The sequence below is a fragment of the Strix aluco genome, chromosome 4, assembly GCF_031877795.1.
Source record: "Strix aluco isolate bStrAlu1 chromosome 4, bStrAlu1.hap1, whole genome shotgun sequence".
In the NCBI taxonomy this organism is placed as follows: Eukaryota; Metazoa; Chordata; class Aves; order Strigiformes; family Strigidae; genus Strix; species Strix aluco.
The window spans coordinates 25,592,652-25,612,810 of record NC_133934.1 but is presented as its reverse complement, the minus strand read 5'-3'; the positions used below and the strand labels follow the sequence as shown (position 1 = coordinate 25,612,810).

The following is a 20,159-nucleotide window of genomic DNA, read 5'->3' as shown; positions in this document are numbered from 1 at the left end:
CGGAACCACAGTGCTACGCTTAACAAAGAGAAAAGGAGGAATCCCCCTCTCCCTGAGTCTGTCTCCTTTACAACACTAAGCGCAGTTGACACAGAACCACACCCTCAAAGAAAGAATAAATCAAAATTTAAGAGACATAGCAGAGGCAACTCGGGTGAGCAGCAGTACTTTCTGTAGGAAACCCAAGAGGAAGAAAGACTTGTTTTTAAAAGCGTGAAGAACCCTGCCTCCTGCTGCTTGACTTCCTCTGTTGAAAAGGATAGTTCTGCTCATTCCTTGTTAGTTTTCTTTGTTAATAAATACATAAGTCTCCCACCAATTCTTCAAATAACAAGAAATCTGAGATTCCATGTTCTTGGTATTTACCTGACTGAGAAGATGCATTTCCAATTATAAACATATTAATGAAATTCCTGAATGCCTTCAGGCTGAGCATTTGATTTGGTACACAAGTTAAACTTGCCAAAATAAAAAAATCAGCAATCCCTACTTATTCTGCTTAGGTACTATATTCTGTAGCTTTAGGGGTTCATTCTAACTGGGCTTTAACATTTTATTATCTGTGTCACAGCTGTTTCTCATGGCTTACATCATCTAGTCTCAGGACTGCTGTACTGCCTTTTCTATTTGGATGCTGCTGATGAGCAAATAGCAGTCAAACTCAGCTAAAGGGTTTCAGAATTTGCTTCTATCGGGACTCAATTTTGAATTGTGAAAGGAATTGTAAAATCATGGTACTAACAGATGCTAAAAATGGAAATGTAAACAAGTATCTAAACAATCAATAGTGCTCTGTCACTAGACTCAGAAAATGCTTATTCTCTGGAAAGGCCTTTTTCCCTTGTGCCCAAAAGGATAAAAGACAGATTTTTTACTTTTTGCTTGTCAACATGCTTAACTCAGATACTAAATCATCCTGATATTTTCATACTTGTACCTCTGAAAAAAAAAAATGTTATAAAAATTAGTGGCTGCAGTTTGTACCATGAGTAGAGCTGACAGTCAAGCACAGAGGAAAAGGGTTAAAACTTTGGTTATTTTCTGAGCGCTTTATCTTTTTCAAGTGCACAAATAGTACTGAGGTACTATTTTCCAGGACATAATTTTCTGCCTATTTTCTTTACCAGAAAAGAAGAAGGGGGTGGGGTGGGTACGGGACACCACACACGACATGGTGGGAGGAGATGTCAGATGGTGGCATTGTCCCAGAGAAGAAGGTGGCAGTCTGGTATGCTGAATCTAGCTGCGGATAGCTCTAGTCAGTGGCTGATAAGGATATTTCTGCACACATAATTGGCACTAGATGAAAAAATCATTCAAGAATGTATCTGCCTTTTAAGAAACAATATTGCAATAATTATAATGAGTGCTGTTTTTTGCTTAGATATTTAAAATGAGTAAAAGCAAGTAAATAAATTATTTAGATTAGAATAATTTAGAGCAATATATTTGGAACTACAGGGAAGCTATAATTGCCTGTGCCTTGATATAAGAATATGACTTAGTTTCATGCCATGTCAGTAGAAAAGTCCAGTTGCAGATGCTGAAGTACGAAGTGGGCCAAAGTCTAAGCGTGGGAGTTAGTTTACCAGAGTGTAATTCTAAGCTGGAGTTTAGCTGTGAAGAATTAAGGAATAGAGCATGAATTTGAGGCCTTGCAGATGGGAAGAGGTAATAGGGTGAGTGTGAGCAATGTCCCCATGCACTAAGGGGCAGCTAATGCAGGGTCCTATCTAGTTTCTGAACACTTGCAGGTCCCAGCGCGAATGCTGCAGTGGTGACAGCAACATCCACAAGGCCCTGCAGCCCCTCGGGGGAAGGGGACTGCCCTGCCCTTACACTAAGTAGCCTCAGTGCAGCTCGGGTAACAAACAGGCTCCCCGGGGGTGTCAGGGGAGTCCCCGGTGCAGAGTGACTGTCCCTGCTGCATCTCCTTGGCCCATGTGCCATGCTACACCCTGGCAGCAAAGATGCTCCCAGGACGGTGAGCAGGGCCACTGGGGTGGCAGTGGCAGATGAGCTTTCTCTGGCCACTGCTGAAACCCACGGGTCTCAAGGGAGCCAGGCCTAAACCCACCTGGATGAGAGGCCCTGGGCAACCCCACGAGGGTGGCACGGCACCCCAGGTGCTCGGGAGCTACTGTGGCACATGACAAGTGCTAAGCAGGTCGGGTGAGGAGTCAGCTCAGCCTGCCCCGCCTCCATCTTGCCTCCCCGCTGCACCCCAGCTTCCCGGGCTGAGGCTGGGGGCTGGCCGGGCTCAGAAAACCATGTCTAGGAGCTGCAATATTAAACTGCTGCTGGGGGTGGGGGACCACCTCGGAAAAATCCCCACAGCAGCGCGTAAGCAACACCCACCCCCTTCGCCAACGCCAGGCCAGGGCCCCCCGCGTGCAGCCGTTTCCCGCCGCCCAGCCTGTTTTCCCTACAGCCCTCCCTCACGGAGGGCGGGACGCCGCGGCGCGGCACCGCCCTGGGCCGGCGGCTCCGCGCAGGCGCCGTGCGGGCAGGGCGCGCCTCTCCGGCGGTGGGCTGGGCCGGGCCGAGCCGGGCCGGGCGGCGGCAGCAGCGGCTGCCAGCGCGGAGGCAGCGCGGGCATGGCTCCGCCAGCGACGGGCGGGACCCCGCCGACTGCTCCCTCGCTGGGCCCGACGGCTGCCTGGCTGGGCAACCGCTCCGCTCTCGGTGGGTCGCTGCGGTCTCGGTCCTTCGCCGCGGGCGGGAGTTCTGTCAGAGGGGAAGCTTCAAGGCGGGACCCCCTCGCTCCCCGCCGGCGGCCCTGGAGCCTCCCCCCGGGCTCCCGCCGCCGGCCGTGACCTCGGCGGGGAGCGGGAGCCGCCGGACCCCGCCGGCCTTTCCCGCCGCTCGGGTGTCGGGGCTGACCCCGCTGCTTCTCCCCCGGGCGCCTCCCCCCCACCGCGGCGGGGCCGCAGCGGGTAACTCGGGGGGACCCGCGGGTACCCGCTGTTCGAGTCCCTTTGCCGCGGGCCGCTGGAGAGTAGGAGGAGCGGGGCACGTTCCCCCTCCGCGCCGGCCCCCGGGCCCCCGGGCGGAGCGAGCGGGGAGGAGGTCGAGGCTCCGCGGCGGCAGCGGCTGAAACTTCTCCCGCCTGTCAGCGGAGCGCGGCCGGCGGGGGCGGGAGCGGGGCCGCCGAGTTCCCGCTCGGGCGGGCTGGGAGCACCGCTGCGGGCTGCGCTCCCCGGGCCAGTGCCATAAAACGGTTCTTCGTGTCGCGACAGGCCCGACTGTTAATTTAGTCATGTGTGGCCATGAGTTGCAGCAAAAAAAAAAGAAAATCCTCGTATGAGCTGTACAAACTCGAGTCTGATAACTGCTCCGTAGTTGATTTCACTTTAATCTGCAATCCGATGTCTCACAAGATAGAAATGCATCAAAGAATCGCTCTTACTTCGCCATCTGTTGTGAGATCAAACTTGGCTTCGCGTTTAGGTTTTGGAAATTCCGTTGACTGTAACTCCTGAGATCTCTGGAGAACACCCGCACACGTACAAGCGCCAGAGGAAGTTGGTTTTAAATGACATTTTCTTTGTTTATATCTAACTCCAAGTGTTATGCTACTAATAATCTCAAAACTGATTTTGTTGCCTCTGTAGCCTGGAGGGGTTTTTTTTTTTGTGTGTGTGTTGTTTATGCTTCTCAAACATCTGTGTTTAAGCTGTTGATCATTTTTACCTGGTGTGATTTTTCAACTTGAGCAGCTTTATTACCTTTAGGTGGTATGACATTGATAAGAGTGTACCAGCTTGTCTGAGAATAAACTTTAAGCTTAGTGGAAATGGTTAACATGGGCATGCTTATTAGCGTAAAATTAAGCAATAGATGTTTCTAGTCTTTCTGTACTTACTTTTGTACATCTGTAATTATTACTTGGTGCAGGCCAGCTTGGTATTTGTTTTCTGAATGAAAGAGGAATGGAAGGCTTGTCATCCAGTCCATCCTTCTCTTCAGGAGAGCAGAAAGAAAGAAGTACTGCTAAGCACAACTGGGGCCAATAAAATGGTGCTAAAGATGCTAGTATTAGCAGACCTTTTATTTTTTCCCAGCTAACTGATTTCACTGAAAGAGTTTAAGCATCTTGAATTTCAAATTTGTATTGACTGGTAGCTAGTGCTTTTCAAGGCCCTAATTCTTTTTTTCAGGTTTTGTATACAGATAGGAGGAGAGGAATTGTGGATTTTTCTTCTCTTCTTGATTGTGACCATCTTTTTTTCCTCTCTTCTCAGTTGCTTTAGTGTAAAATATTTTTTAATGGATAAAAAATTAATTTGCTCTTTGATGGTTGTTACTTCGGCATATTACTGCATGTTTCTACATGTCAGGATTATTATACAGTTTGCCTACTACAGGCATCTTGGAGAGAGTATAAACATGTTTTAGTAAACCAAAGGATGTGTATGCATAGTCTTATACTGACTTTTTACAAATACTTATACTCAGGATTGGTTTATTGAGCTTGAAGGCAGTGATGCTGGAGGACTGTTAGTATGTCATGTGCATTGGTAGGATTTAATAATGATAGCAGTAATTTGGTATATCTAGATGAATAGGATTGTACTTATGAAAGCTAAAAGTTGGCAAGTCTAGCAGGAAATACGAAAGCTATGAAAAAATTTTCTCCTTCCTTTGAGATTGCCAAATGCTTTCTGTCAGTTTATCTGCTATATCTTTACACAGGAGATACACTGGTTTTGGTTAAAATTGACTTTTGACTTAACTAGAGTGGATGTTTGTTTGCATACATGTATTGACATGATGTGTTTGGTAGCATTGATTTAATGCTGCTTTCTGGATGCTGCTTGCATCTGTAAATTTACCCATGATATGGAATACTTTTAAATATCTGGTCTGTCCAGGAAGGATTTTTTTATTTTTTTTTTTTCTGAACAGCCAAACTGGTGAAGAGTGCTTTATTAAATGCACGTGGTAGCTGCATGCAGTGCATATTTTATTTGAAAACTGAAATTTGAGGAAAAATTTTCCGACAGAAATGCAAAGCACCAGTTCTGTGTATTTTTACAGTAGAAGCTATGTGCTGCATGAGTAGTGACCAAAGCAATTAAACCGTAAGTGCTGCAGTTTTAACACTGGTAAACAGTGAAACATGAGCTTTTTGTCTCTGTACATGTTTCTGCAGCATTGTCAACGGCTTATTGTGTCACGCACAACGAATGGACTGAGTCTCTGTTACTGCCCTTCATATTGCAATTTTTCCTTTTCTCAACAGGACGAAACTGCTCTAGATACTCTTCTTGTTTTTCTCATTGAATTCTTAATAATGTCAAGATGCCTTCATGGTGAGATTAATTGGATTGGCTGGGTGACTGACAAGATGATTTATTAGGTTTGGTCTTCCTTTTTGGTTCCTAACAAGCTCTATCTGGGAGTGTAGAAATTGCAATGGTTTAAAATTGTTAAGGGTTATGTGCATTATACAGTGTTCGCCATTAATAGGCCCCATCCTTACATAGGAGGTGTCTCCTCTCTGAATCCCCACCCCACCCCCAGGCTTTCAGGGAAGCTTGCCTAAAACTTTTTGGAGACAACTTACTGAAAGTGTTGATAGGGCATGTAATTGAGAAATAAATAGGGATTTAGGAAAGAACTCATCAGGACAGAGACTTATCTCTGAAGAGTTCAGCGTAGAAAGCCCACAATCACAATTTTTGTGGTGACTTCAGTGACCCAAAGACTCGGTCTCTAATTTAAGGACTCTTAGCAGGCTCCAGCTTGAGGTACTATAAAAGACTTGCAGTTTTATGGTTTTGAATAGAATGTTGGGTAGTAAGGACACTGCTAGGTATTATGTTCATGTAGGTGAGCCCTGAGACTTGATCGTACTATTAGTGTTGTCAAAGTAGGTGCAGTTAGAACAAGATTTAAAGAAATGTCGTTGATCCTTCTCATTTTTTGGGATACCGGTTTTGACAAATCTAATGAAGGTTTTGAGATCTGTTCTTAACAGAAAACCTTAACCTTGCTTAACCTCTAAGGCAATTAGCAGTACTGTTACTGGTTGTCAGTGTGTTCTTTCATCATGTGGCTTCCTTTTTCTCATCAGACTTCCTGCTTATTTCACTTCTGGTGTAGGTTCTGATTACTACAAGGAAGCTAGAAATTAAGCGGAATTCACAAACTTGTTGAATGTTCCTCTTCGATGATAGGTGTTTTTCCTTTGTTACTCAGTTTAAGGGTATTCCCTAAAGTACAATTTCCTTGAACAATGGATGCAGCAAATGGTAGGGAATAGGTTTTCTTCACTTAAGAGTTTTTTTCTCTAGAAAATAAACTTTTTTTTAACCTGTTCTTTGCTGCCTTTTCTAATTTGCCTGGTGTCTTCTGTAGCTACCACCCTACTATAAGGCAAAGAAGCCCAAACGTTTCCTAAATACCTTTGTGTGTGTCTGTTTTGGGCAGTGATATATTTTGACTTGTGATTGAAATTGCTTGTTATTTCATCTGTGTAGTTATGCAAAGGCAATTTCACTGGAGTGTCCAGAATAGATAAATACTGTTTAAATCAGATAACTCTTTAAAAGTATATTTAATTTGAAGTTGCAGCAAACTGTTCTAAATTTACTATTATTAAAATAACTAACCCCCTGTATTAAAAAGTACATAATTACCATCACAGTTTTAAACAAATTCACTGCTAAGCATTTGAATTAAGAATCTAAAAAATGAAATTAGACTTTGATAACAGAAATCTACTTCAGCTCTAGTGCAATGCTTTATTTTATATCTAAATAAGTTGAATGTGCTGAGTGAAAGTAAATAGCTGATTTAGAGCTTCTTTCTTTTAAGAAAATATTAATTACTTCTGAAATGTCAAGGGACATAAGGTGGTAATTTTTGGCATTTAGTTAATTTCACTAACACTCCTTTACCTTAGGAAGTTTTTAAAAATAAAGTTAGTTTTCTTAAATTCTTGAGAATGAGGTATTTAGTGTGTGTTTAGAAAATTAATAAGCAAGTTCTTTTATTTTTATGCCTGAATTTAAAAGTGGGTAATTTAAAATCAAAAAAGTTTTACTTTAAATGTTACTTAAAATGAATAGTTTAAGTCAAAGCATACATCCATCCACCTTAGAAGTCCGGCCTAGAGGTAGGAAGTGTCATAGTTTAATGCAGTTCAAAGTGTACTTCCCCTAGACCCAGGAGAGGATGAAGCACTAGGTATGATCGCTAGTGCCTCTTCCTTGCAGGGTGAAAGGAGGTCACAGCTGCCTGACTATTCCTCCTGGTCGCATTGCCAGCTTAAGCAGTCCTTTGATTATGCCTTTTAAACAGTGTGTAGGTCCACATGGTGAATTGAACTGGAAGTGATCCAGGAATGAAAGAAAGAAAAAGAAGAAAAAAAACCAAAACCCAAACAAACAAAAAAGAACCAAAAAACCACCCAAGTAAACCATACTCTGTCTAAATTATTTTGAACCTTAAGTGATTGCTCATTTTCCACAGATGGGTGAACTGTCACATTAATGGTGAGGAGGGGGAGAAATGCACAAGCTGATGTTGCTACTGAGATGTGTTTTCTATCTATGCTTCTCTGACATGTTTGAGCAGATCATATGCCATATCTGAATATTTCATTTGTCTTGTACTTCAATAGGCTGTACATTGATTGTATTTAATTTCTTTAAATATTAATTAACATTAAGGTCAACAATAGTTTGTTTCTGTATACTGTGAGATTGTTAGCTGCACTTCATTTTTGTGCCTGAAAGCAGGAAATCATGTAACTCCTTGAACTTTATGGAGAAGAAGATAGTGAATACGTATGTACTTATTTGTAGCAGGTAGATTGCTAGAACAATCAAATTCATGAAATGGAAGCAAAGTTCTTTAAAAGGCATGCTGTAAGAAATAAATAGCATGGGTGTAATGGGCAAAATCTAGAATAACCAAATTCTTTATCAGTGGAGCAGAGAGAAGATTATGTCATTGTTTGTGGTCTACTTTCTGTAAATTAAACAATAAAAAAACTGGAATGTGCTTGAAGTAATCGGCTAGATGTAGATTATGCTTAAGTTTAGTATAGGAGATGTAGAAAAATATAATGCATTATTTTAATGATGAATTTTGTATTGCGTATATAACAACTAAACAGGTTTGATCTTTGTTATAAAAAGGAATTATTTTTCGAGAATCTGAGTTGTTCTTTAAGCAATATTAAATCTGTCTAGAGATTTCTTATGTGCTTTATGAAAAAGTTTGAGAATTATCTATTTGGATCAATACTCAAGGCAAAGCTTTGAGATAACGGGCTCATATTCGGGACGTCCTAGTATGAAATCTTTTCAAGTACATGCAGCTAAAACCAAGGAAGAGTAATTCTGTAACTCAGTGCAAGCAGAATCTGATATGTGGTAGTAGGTATTAAAGGAGGAATTGTTCTGACCCTCCATTTGCAATGAGAAAGAAAATAGGTGTGGAGGGCAAGCTATTACCTTTGTAGGATCTTTAGCTATGCTTGGCAGATAGTTGTCTTGATACAGTTAATCCTGCTTTTTGACAATGGGATGATCTCTCTAAGGTCTCTTTCCTGTGAGTTTATAAAACCTTAAGGGGAAAGAAAATCTATTGCAGAGCAATACCTTTGCTTATGTGGTCTGCTCCAGCTTTAGCCTTCAAGACATTGTAGTCTTGGAATATTTTTGTGGTCAAACATTATTTTACTAATATGGGAGGAATACAGTGTTTAACTAGAATGTTAATAGATATGTCTAGGCCATGTAAAAACTGCAATTTAATGAAGGATGACACTTTTTCATTAATGTGCTAACTTTTTTCCTCCTATATTGTTTCCTGAAGGTGCTGTAAAATTTTCTTGAGTTGATGCTGAGATAGAAGAACACTATCTTTGTGTCAGAGTAGTAGTGATTAGAACAAGTGTAAAAGGCTTGTCTGAGGCTGACTGTCCGTAAGGAGGGACAATATTCAAGGTCAATACCTAACATAATTCATTTTGAAGCAAACAAGTACATGGGATCTGAGTTAGTAGCATAAATGCAATCTGTGATCTGCAGTTTAAGCATCGCTTTAAATGCGCTGAATACTGCCCCTAAATCTTTTTATTTAGATCACAGCTTCAAGTAATTTTGATATCTAGACTTGTATACAATGACAGGTATATAAAAATGCTAGGACAGCAAAACACCAAAGCAAATGAATTTCCATAGGAATTGATTTGAGTCAAAGATGGCGGCTATGGCTTGAACTTGTCATTAAGAACCATTGTGAAGCAACATCATACATCATGAGAATGAGGTAGACTATCAACAGTCTGTTAATAAGCATAATATGCCTCTGGAAGAGAGGAATAGGGAACGTACAATGAATGATGTAGCTATGACTAGGGACATAAAATATATTGCTCATTAGCTAGGCAAGCCTTGGTCTTGCATTATGTCATAACTGCTGAGGTTTTTGAGGGCAAACTACTTGATATGTGTAGGGTGTTTGATAATGAAAGCTGAGTGCTTTGCTCTGCTTGTAAGGTTACACAGTACCAAGTATCTGAACCAGCTAATTAATTTCTTCTGGGATATTTTTGGTTTGCTTTTGGTGAATTTTTATATCTCTGAAAATAAAATGAATGGCATCAAACAGTTTGTGGGCTTTGTGTAAATTATGTATATATAGAAATATTATTGATTTAATGTTTTACTAGTAATAGGCAAAATACCTCGCAAAGTTGTTTGTATCTTGTTGAATTTTAATGCAAGAATTAGAGTTTTAGGTATCTAAGGACAACTGAAGAAAAATCATATAGGCCTAACTATGTAGGCTGGTATGTTGAAGTATCTATGTTTCATAAAGTATTTTTAAAATGAAAAAAATACTTTGTTTTCCTGCCTAGCTCAAAATCTCTTTAAATCACAATCCAATTAGTGGACTAATCTGTGCTACAGAATATTCAGTTTTCAGGGCTACAGTCTGTCAGGTGCACAGCCAGTGGGGGAGCAGAGAACTGAAGGGGAGGGGACCTCTTAAAGCTACTGGAGCATCTGAAGAAATTGTAATGAACCACAGCTTCAGAGTCTGAAGTGTGGGCCTTTAGCTGTGCAATATGGCCCACTTACTCTCTAGGTTTGAAGAGGGAATTACCTACCACGGTTATGGAGAAAAGATATGTTATTTGTTTGGGCAATGCCTGTCACTCTTGCCACAAAGAGAGTTAGAAAACTTGAAAAGTTGAGTTGGATTAATTTTGTGGCCCTTCCACCTGTTAGCTTGACTAGTAAGTGGCTGTGGATGTCTTAGTGTAGTAGGCCTTTCCCATTCCTTCTTAAAATGAATAATGTGCAGCAAAATCCAAAGCGTCTGCCTATTTTTGTGTTATATTTGAACATGAAGGGTGCTTAATTATTAATACCCTTCTGAGCTTGTGTTCTATACTGTTTAAGTTGGATTTCTTAGATTCTGAGATGTTCTAGTCATCAAAACAATACTTCTCTGATGTGATGGCTTTCCTGCTGTGTGGGAAATAAATTAAGCTATTTTGTGTGATTAAGTGGGGGACTTGGTAGCTGTTGCTACCTGATGAGTTAGCAAAAATTTTTTAAAACGTATAACTATTTTATTTTGTTATATTAAAACATGAATTATAAGTTCTTAGAAAGCAAATAAACTGTATGTAAGATCAACTTTCTCAGTTATATGATTGTGTCCGTTACCCTTTCCTGTCTTTAGTTTCCTTGTAGTGTAAAACAACTGCAGCCTTAAAGTGTTAAATTCTATATCTTGTTCAATTCCTACTTGGGCACAAGCTAAAGCTTCTGTGTCCAAAGGAGGGCACCGAAGCTGGTGAAGGGTCTGGAGCACAGGTCGTATGAGGAGCGACTGAGGGAACTGGGGTTGTTTAGTCTGGAGAAGAGGAGGCTGAGGGGAGACCTCATCGCCCTCTACAACTACCTGAAAGGAGGTTGCAGAGAGCTGGGGATGAGTCTCTTTAACCAAGTAACAAGCGATAGGACAAGAGGGAATGGCCTCAAGTTGTGCCAGGGAAGGTTTAGACTGGATATTAGGAAGCATTTCTTTACAGAACAGGTTGTTAGGTGTTGGAATGGGCTGCCCAGGGAGGTGGTGGAGTCCCCATCCCTGGAGGTGTTTAAGAGTCGGGTCGACATAGTGCTGAGGGATATGGTGTAGTTGGGGACTGTTAATGTTGGGTTGATGGTTGGACTGGATGATCTTCAAGGTCTTTTCCAACCTAGACAATTCTGTGATTCTAAAGGTTACTTATCTAGTAAATTCTGCATACGGTTATCTGTAGGATTGCTGGCCTCTCTTAAAAGTGAATAGCTTTCTCTTTTGGTTTTGGGAGCAGGCTAGTCCATCTGGCTTTGTCCAAAACAAACATCCTGAGATTTTGTTTTAACGTTTAGCCTCGTGATATATTCAGTTGGTTTTTTGCATTTCTTTTCATTTTTCTGCATTTCTACTATTGTCTACAAAATTAGTTTAGATAAATTCTTAACACATCTTTTTTTCTTTTTGCTAATTGCGGTTTTATCGATTATTATTTCAAAGAATTTCCGACGTTTTTTCACTTTGTGCAAGTCTGGTGTTATTACCTACTACTGAACTGACAATTCAAGAATGTCCTGAAAAATTCAGACATAATTTAAAAATAAAAAGGTTTAGTGTTTTGAGATAAAGAAATCTAAGGTAAATACCTAACTACTTTTAAAAATCTTTTTTTAGCTACCTGTCACCTTAGTGTTATTTTTCAAATACAACTTAGTTATACAGCCAATACAGTTGAGGTGTTTGGAGTAAGTCTTTCAGCAGTTTTCTGGAACCTTCTTTTTTTGGTTCGTTGTTTGCTTTTTTTAAGGAAGGGATTTGATTGTTCTGGACATTTATTGTGAAAGTGTCACTGTCATGTAAATGGCTTTCTGATGACTCTTCATTCCTTCAATCAGTTTGATTAATGGAACAACACTGAATTGCCTTGTCCATTTTAGTACAAGTAGATGGAAAATATCTTGAAATAGTGCTAGACTTTTTTTATTGGTCTTTTTTGTTGTCATTCTTCCCTATTCCAAACAATTGTTTTCAGCTTAAGTGGAGGAGAAAAATAGAGAATAGGAATGCAGGAATATTCTTGCATGTTGAAAGAGTTATATTTACATCTTTATTATGTGGGGCGAGGAGTGTGTATAAACTCCAGAGGCTCAGAGGGAATTTTGAGTATGTGAACATGTATTTTGGGATTTAACTGAACAGTTGAACTTGTATATTTGATCAGTGAGAAGGTACTGAGAATTTAATTTATCTGTGTACGTTGGCCATAGAAGTGGGCAAATATTGGAACAGGTTGCCTGGAAATGTTGAGTGTCCATCCTTCAGATGGAGCTTACCTGGGCAACCTGATCTAATCAGACTCGCTTTTAGCAGCAATTGGACTAATGAACTTCAGAGGTCCGTTCTAAGTGTTCTATAATTTTGATCATTCAAAAGCCTGATCTGTAACATGAAATATCTGCTAAATTCAGAGCTTAATTGAAACAAAAATGCTTAATTGTGGGTGTGGAGTTAGTGTGTGCATATGCTGCAACTTAAATTCTTACAAACAAAAAGAAAAGCCTCTTTCCATCCTGTTTCAAGTTTAAATACAAAATGGTTTCCAAATCTTAAACAAGTGAAGAATGAGCCCACCTTATGCTGATGAGTAGAGGGTAAATGTTTTTTCTTCTGTGCTGTGAAATCCCACTGTTAAGAAAATATCAAGGCTATTTCTCTCACACCTGATACTTTTTCTTTGCAAGGATCAATACTAAATCCTGGATGTACTCTCATTTTAGGGAAGGATCCATAGATTGGGTTTTTTTAGCAATTTTGCATGAACTTAGGACTGGAGGAATGATGTGGCATTTTCCTCACTGGTGGGAACAAAGAGCAATGGTGGTGTTTTTCTTCAGTGAAATATGCAGGCCCTCTTGTTGAGATACCAAGCCCATCAGGCTGGAATATTGTTTGTTCTTCACTGTTGTATTGAAGTATCATGTGGGTTTTTTTGTATGTTGGATGTTTTGTAATCATTTTATGAAGAGGGGATATCTACTGTTACGGGTGTGAGTTCTCAGCCAGTAGAGCGTGTGTTGTCCATTCAAGTCATCACAGAAGGTACATCACATTGATGCTATGGGGATCTGGTCATGCTTGTAATTTTCTAAATGCTTTGAAGTGATTTACAGTGTATAATAATAACAACTGTGTTTGTTTGTTTATGTAGTTAATAGGGAGTTTCTCCAGGTATTGTCAAGCTATAGCTTACAGACAACTACCTCAACAACTAAAACTGATGGCAATGATGGCAAGACTGAACACCTAGAGTATATTGCCTTTGCATTGGTTCCTGTTTTCTTCATCATGGGTCTCCTGGGGATCCTCATCTGTCATGTCCTTAAGAAAAAAGGATATCGTTGTACAACAGAGGCTGAACAAGTAGAAGAAGAAAAACTTGATGAAAAAATAGGTAATCAACAAGTCTAATAAACAACTTCCTATTTCTGTGCATTGCAATACTATGGAATAATGTGAGACTTCTATCATTTCTCTGTCTATATTTGTCCTCAAAACAATATTAAGAAAATATTTTTATTGCCATTATATGTCTGTTGGGTTTTGATCTTTGCCAGTCAAAGCTAGGAGTGTTCCAGTCTCTCATGCACATCCTCTAACATCAATTACGAGCTTACAGGAGGATCAAAGTATCCAGTATATTTGTTTGCAACTATACACGGCAGTTGGAGTCACCAGGTCTCTGTTCTGCATTCCACATGCTGTTAGCAACAAAGTAGTTTTATACAGAATTCTGAGGAGTGACAAAAAGCTGCCATTGAAAGCCTAAAATCTTGGTTTTATTTTTAGCAATTTTGATTTGTTCCTGTTGTGCTGTCATTCTCATCTCCCCTCTCATTATAGAACTGAGCCTTTGTCTGTCTGTCTCTGTTCTATGTAATGTGCATAGCTTACAATTTTTTCTTAAATCTTTAACGACCTTTGTTGTTGTTCTAATGCTTGTTTGTTTGTGCTCTTTGTTTTTATGGTTCCTTATTTCCATCTACTCTTACTTGAAAAAAACCCCAAATGAGTGTTATTACTTTGGAACAGCTATAGTAACCCAGTATAGCACTTGGCTAAGTAAATACAAGGGCCAGGTCACTTGTAAATACTTTGAGCCTCTTCCTTTCTCCCAATTAATTACTGTCAGTAGGTTCATAATAAGTGCAGATTACAGTGGCTCTGTGGTAAGGGTAGAGCCATGTGGTGCAGTAATGATGTGTCAGTATGGTCTTAAGCATTTACTGCCTGGGGCATGTACGCAGTGAGTGGGACTATCTGATCTGAGTGGTAATGAAAGGGGGACAACTTTTAGGTCTTAGTTTGGCAAAGTAGCTGTGTCTAAGTTGCATTGCAAAGTTGCAGGTATTAGGATGAAGATGAAGCATGGGTACAGAGATGGAGAAGCCCCTAATTTACTACTTAAGTGAAACCCTAAATTTGTCTCTATCAAACTTGTCTCAATCCTGTGTTTGGTTTTTTTTTTTTTTTTTAAATAAAGCTAGTCATAACAATTATTAGGGAAGGGCAGAGCTGTGCCTCTTCATTGTTCTGTTTCTCTCCTGGATCTTTCTCTGCCTTCTGAGGTTATTCTGGGGAAGCTTCCACTATTGTTATAATGGGTGCAATCGATTATGAAAGTATTAAGTATAGTCATGAGGTTTCTTTCTTAAATCCCTTGCTCTTGTAGTCATATGATAATTTTTTTAATTAAAAAAAAAATTATCTTCTTGTAGATGTGGTGAAAAGCTTAAATTGAATCCCTCTTATACTAGAAACTGATAATACCTATTTTAAAATAGTGACTTGAAACAGCTTAATGATATTTTTGTTTGTTTTTTCTTTTTTTGCTTCTTTCCCACACTTCCCAGTTGTTAGGATTAGAAATACTGCTCTCTTGTTTGTCTACTCCTTACTAGCTAGAGAAGGAATTTTGACATACGCTTGTGAACATACTGAGTTGATTCAAGTCTTAGATGAATATGTTAGAGCTGATGTGTAGGTTCCATCAACTTGTTTGGCTTATTTCCAAAATAAGGACTAAAATGTCGTAACTAAGCTTTCCCTCCAAAATGACAATAGATCTTGCCTTTTTTTAATGTAACTTCTTCTGGTGTGTGTTTTATTTTTGTTCTGGCTTGGGTTTTTTTGTTTTTGCTTTGTTTTAAAATAGCTCAATTCTTGATTTGGAAGGCCAAGATACTGACAACATATTTATTTCCTTGCACAGAAATGAATGAAACCATACATGAGAATAGCGACACTGTGGGACAAATTGTTAACTATATTATGAAAAATGAAGGTATAGTATTGTGATATTGAAGTTATGAGCCTTTGTGATGGTGTTCTGTAACAAATTGTGTTTTCCGATATTATCAAGTGTGGGATGTTCATATGTATTCATGTAATAACCATTTTGTACATACTTAACTCTTGGAGATTGCCTTCAAAAGGCAGTAACTTCAAACAAAATAGGGAAGTTTTTCACTTACCTGAAAATCACTTTGTATGGTAAGTTTGCTTCATGCATTGGTAAGTTTGCTTCATGTATTTCTTGGAATTTTAACTATTTGGGCGTTCTTTTTTTTTTTGGTTCATCCTTTTGTTTGTGAAATAAAAGCTCAAGGTTACTTTCATAATGGCAGTGTTTAGAGCATGCAAAATTTTTGTTTTGAGCAGATTAAACTTTTTGTCTTGAAATGATTCTTGCAGCTGTTATCTGATGAAAGGTTTGTGCATAATTGAGACAATAGGGTAGGTTAGCACTAAGGTTAAGTTTGGGACATGGTATTTTCATGCACTGTGTGTGCAAAGTAAAGGATAAAGAAGAAGATATGACTGAAAAAGAACTCATGGTTAAGCAGCCCATAGAATGTTTGGTTAATTCAGAATGTATTTGCCCAGTAAAAGAAACATTTAAGAGTCTGTATGTTTTTATAATACAGGAACCTTTAGCCTTTTAATTTTACATTTGTATAAATCGAAGTTTTCCTAAGCATTGACCTGGCTTTGAGTTACTTCTGAATGAAGATCAGGCCTGGAAGAGTTGTATTTTTGGGTGTGTTTGTGGGTTTTTTTGGTGTGGGTTTTTTTTTTCCTTAACTGTTAGGACTTTGAAAAGCTTGTGCATTTTTTCTCGAGATTGGGAATAAGTACCCTGTGTAGTTTTTAGAATATGTGAGCAATCAGTAGTTCTTGGCTGATAATTAATTTGCATTTTGTAGGGCTCACTTAACTTCAGATTAAAACCAATAGTTTTCTTTATACATGTGAGATGATGATACTCTGTGGTCAAATGGATGTTTTAAAATTTTCAGAGATCTTGTTTGGGAGTGTTGTGCAGATGGCTACGTTATGTGTCTTGTACTGGGGCAGAGCTTTCAGTGCAACCTGAACTGTAATTTTAGTAGCTCATGTAAGAAAATACCATAGAATTATATTAACATTTTTTTTTGCATAATGTTCTCATGCCTTTTTGGAGATATACATAATGCAGTCATGTGTCTTTTAGATGAAATTTCTTTGAGGACCTTTAATTTTGCTGTTTGTTTTTCCTAAAGTTAGAACCGTACACTTTTGAAGAATTCTATTTATTCTCATTGCAGCAAATGCTGATGTGTTAAAGGCCATGGTAGCAGATAGCAGTGTCTTTGAACCTGAAAGGTAATTACTCGTCTTTTTAATGCATGTTTCCTGAGGCAACTAAAACTGTACCCTTTCAAAGGATTTTTATTTCCTGAGCACTTTTAAAGCTACATCACTTCTTTGAGTTATCAGCTAAGAGAATACTACTTTGATTTCCTCGTGGTGTCTGAGTCACTAAATTTTAATGTATGCTCAGGGCTAGTATCTGGCTCTTCTGGTTAAGTGTTTTAAGTGTGTGATAGAGTTACTGCTTTTTGGGCTAAAGATTTACAGAGGCTGCAAATAGTTGTTTACTTTAGGGTGAAGCTACTTCCAAGTTGGCTTAGTCCAAAGCTACTCTGACTTGAAAGAACAGAAGCAGCACTTGTTTCATTTGTATGGATGCTAACATAAAATAGACACCTCTTTCTATGTCTCCTTCTGGTTTACTTTTTTCTTTATAATTGTGGTAATATGGATCGGCTGACTTAGCTCTTATTTGTTTCACTACACACCTATTTAGAGAACTATGTAAAGGAAGTAGTTCAGCCCTTGAATTGCAGATGCATCATTTGTGTAAAAGTACTTATATCTGTACATAATATCTTTAAACTATATCTGTAGTACTCTAAATACTCTTCGTATGTAACCATGTGTTCATATTCAAGGCAAAGATGATGAAGGTTCAAGTAGTACTGTGTCACTAATAAAAGAAGTGGGAGTGTATAGTTTTAGCAAAACAAGGAGTTGGGTATGCAACTGTTTATCACTTGCTTTAGTGATGAGAGGCTTGGTTATTGAAGAAAAAAAAATGAACTTATGAAAGCAGTTCTTAAGTATAGGAACTATTTTTCAACTTTTATGGTGCAGCAGAAATATTTGAAATTTAACTAAATCTTTTTGCATAGGCATGTGTGGTGTTATTTTGGGAGTTTTAGACTATTATGTCAGTGGTGAATTAAAATACAAAAAGGAGAAGGAAAAATTATTGTTTTCTCTTCAGTCATTTCTCTCAGGTACTCCTAAAGCTTTAGTAACTCAAATGCAAATCCAGTGTATTTCTTCGTAAGTTCAGTGCACTGTGAAATGCTTCCTAACAATAGGAATAGTAATGGCTAAGTAAAATCTGTACTTCTGCCACTTAAAGACATTACTTTCTGTCTTTGCTTCAGATGTTGAACAGATTTTATTTCACTTAATAGCATTTTCTTATTTATTTGAAGACCATTAAATTCCTCCTGTCAATATTTTTGTTTTGAAAATAAGCATCCAAGTAACTCCAGTCTTTTATGGCATGCTTTATTTCTTTATTTTGTTCTTTCTGTTCTCCTTTGGAGTCTCTTCAGTTTGTTAGTATTTTTCTTGAAATAACATTTCTAAAACTGGATGGAACGATCAGCTGAGGCATGATTAATGCTGAGTAATGTAACTTTAGGTTCACAGGTTATACTTCTGTTATTTCCACTGTGAAATTTGTCCTTTTTAAGCAACATCATCATAATGATTCATATTCAGCTTGTGATCTTCACCTTTTTGTGAAGAATGATCATCTGTCTAGTTGCTTTTTAATCTGGGTTTGTAAAGTTTTTCTGTTAAACCACTGATATTTGTGTTGTCCTTACTGCAGTACATCCATTATTTTTAATAAGATTCATGTATGTGTGAATATGCCTTTCACACACATGCTCTCATGATCATCCTAATTTCTCATCTTCTACGGTTACTATGGGTCACCCAGAGTTTATGGGTCCTTCAGCTGTTCTTCTATTCCGTTGCCCAAGGAGCTACTTGAAACACTGAATATTATCAGGACCACAATAACCACATTTTGTATGTCTTTCCAGTTTCATAATAAGCTACTGATATATAATCTTCTGGTATGTCTTTGTCTTTTTTATTCAAACAAGGTGTTCTACCTTTTGCTACAGTAATTTTTCCTTTAATGCACTGAGCTCTAGCTTGCTTTAGGAGAATGTGTTGCAAGACAGTGTCAAAATTGATGCTGAAGTCCAAAAAAGAACATCTTCATCTTCTGGTTTCTATGCAATCTGCTTTTCTGTTTTAGAAGAAAATTAGATTGATTTTATTAGATATTCTCAGTAAATGCCTTTTGGTAGTTGTACTGCTTTTTCTTTCTCGGTACTTTAAAAAAAAAGCTTTTTCTGAAACTTACACTGGACAATCTGTCAATTCCTTTTCTCTTCATGGTAGACAGTTTTGTCTGTTCACAATATTGTGGGACTATGCTCTTTTTCTGTGAGTTCTTAGAGATACTGTAACAATTCTAAAATACTTTCTGTGGTTCTCCAAGTGTGAATTTAATCAGCTAATTAGATGTCTTCATAAGTATAAGTTCATGTAACCTGTTCTCTCCTATTTTAGCCTGATTTTTTTTTTCTTCATTCCTATGCCCTTTGTGTTAGTTACCTTAAGCACATGACTGCAACTGAATTAATTTATGAAGTGATTTTAATTGCAAAAAAATCATATGAGAGGGAACCTTAAACCAAACATCCTCACAAACAGTCCCTGAAAAAAATAGCTATTCACTAGACATAACTGAAGGTTATATTTTTTTCCTTTTTACTTTTTGAGAAACAGGATTTTATAATAAGCATTAGATTTTCTTTATACTTTTTCCTGCAGTCCTTTATCTCCTACATCTCCTGGGAGTCCAACAAGTCCAGGGTCTCCTCTGTCACCTGGTGCAGTTCCGTTTAAACACAGCTGCAAAGGCCATCACTTCCATACTGTTGGAGGAGTAGTAGAAAAGGATGTTTGTACTCGTTGTAGCCACAAACGATGGCACTTTATAAAGCCAGCTCACAAATCTAAAGAGCACAGAAGAAGTCGTCTTGGAGAAGTTACAGTCCTGTCTGTGGGAAGGTAAGACTTAGGTCATTTTATTGTATACTTTTCTTAGGGACACTACAGTGGCCCATGTTGTATCAGATATCCATTGATTCTACTCTGTTACAGCATCAGTGATTGATTTTTGTAACCCTGTTACTATTAGGCTGAAGTTATCTCTGGAAGATGTAAATGTGATTTTTTTTTTTTTTAATTATTACTATTTTTTTAGAACTATTTGAATAGATGGGGATTTACTGTGGGTATAGATTCAAAGCTATTGCTCTGTTGATAGTGGCTAAAAAGAAAGAAGGATTGCACATTAATAAATTCCTCTGTTTCTGAATTTGATATTTCCCAACGAAGTGTGAGCTATAGAAACCACTTCATTCTGCTTTGCTATTTTTAATTCCTAGCTTATGTTGTAGTTGTCTTAGAAAATTACTGTTCTAAGAAGTAGTATGCAATCTGTGGATTCTGCTTTAAACCATAATTCCCTGAGAAAGTGTGATTCAGCAGTAGTGAGTATTAAAAGTTACATGTAGGTAATAAGAAGGAAGATTGCTCTGGAGTGAAGCTGACAGGTCCACATG

At 38.6% G+C, this 20,159-nt stretch overlaps 1 protein-coding gene across 4 annotated transcripts in view; it reads left to right on the top strand.

The window, feature by feature from the left end:
- Positions 1 to 2,542: 2,542 nt before the first annotated feature.
- The window catches only part of RELL1 (RELT like 1), a 98,636-nt gene continuing 81,019 nt past the window's right edge, over positions 2,543 to 20,159 (top strand). For all 4 annotated transcript variants that reach the window (XR_012623050.1, XR_012623049.1, XR_012623048.1 and 1 more), the window contains exons 1-5: positions 2,543 to 2,685; positions 13,262 to 13,504; positions 15,323 to 15,394; positions 16,698 to 16,755; positions 19,363 to 19,602. Coding sequence is in view for 1 of the 4 variants with exons in the window: in XM_074822312.1 (XP_074678413.1) it covers positions 2,598 to 2,685; positions 13,262 to 13,504; positions 15,323 to 15,394; positions 16,698 to 16,755; positions 19,363 to 19,602 (701 nt within the window). In the remaining 3 variants the exon portion in view is untranslated. The remainder of the gene's footprint in view (positions 2,686 to 13,261; positions 13,505 to 15,322; positions 15,395 to 16,697; positions 16,756 to 19,362; positions 19,603 to 20,159) is intronic.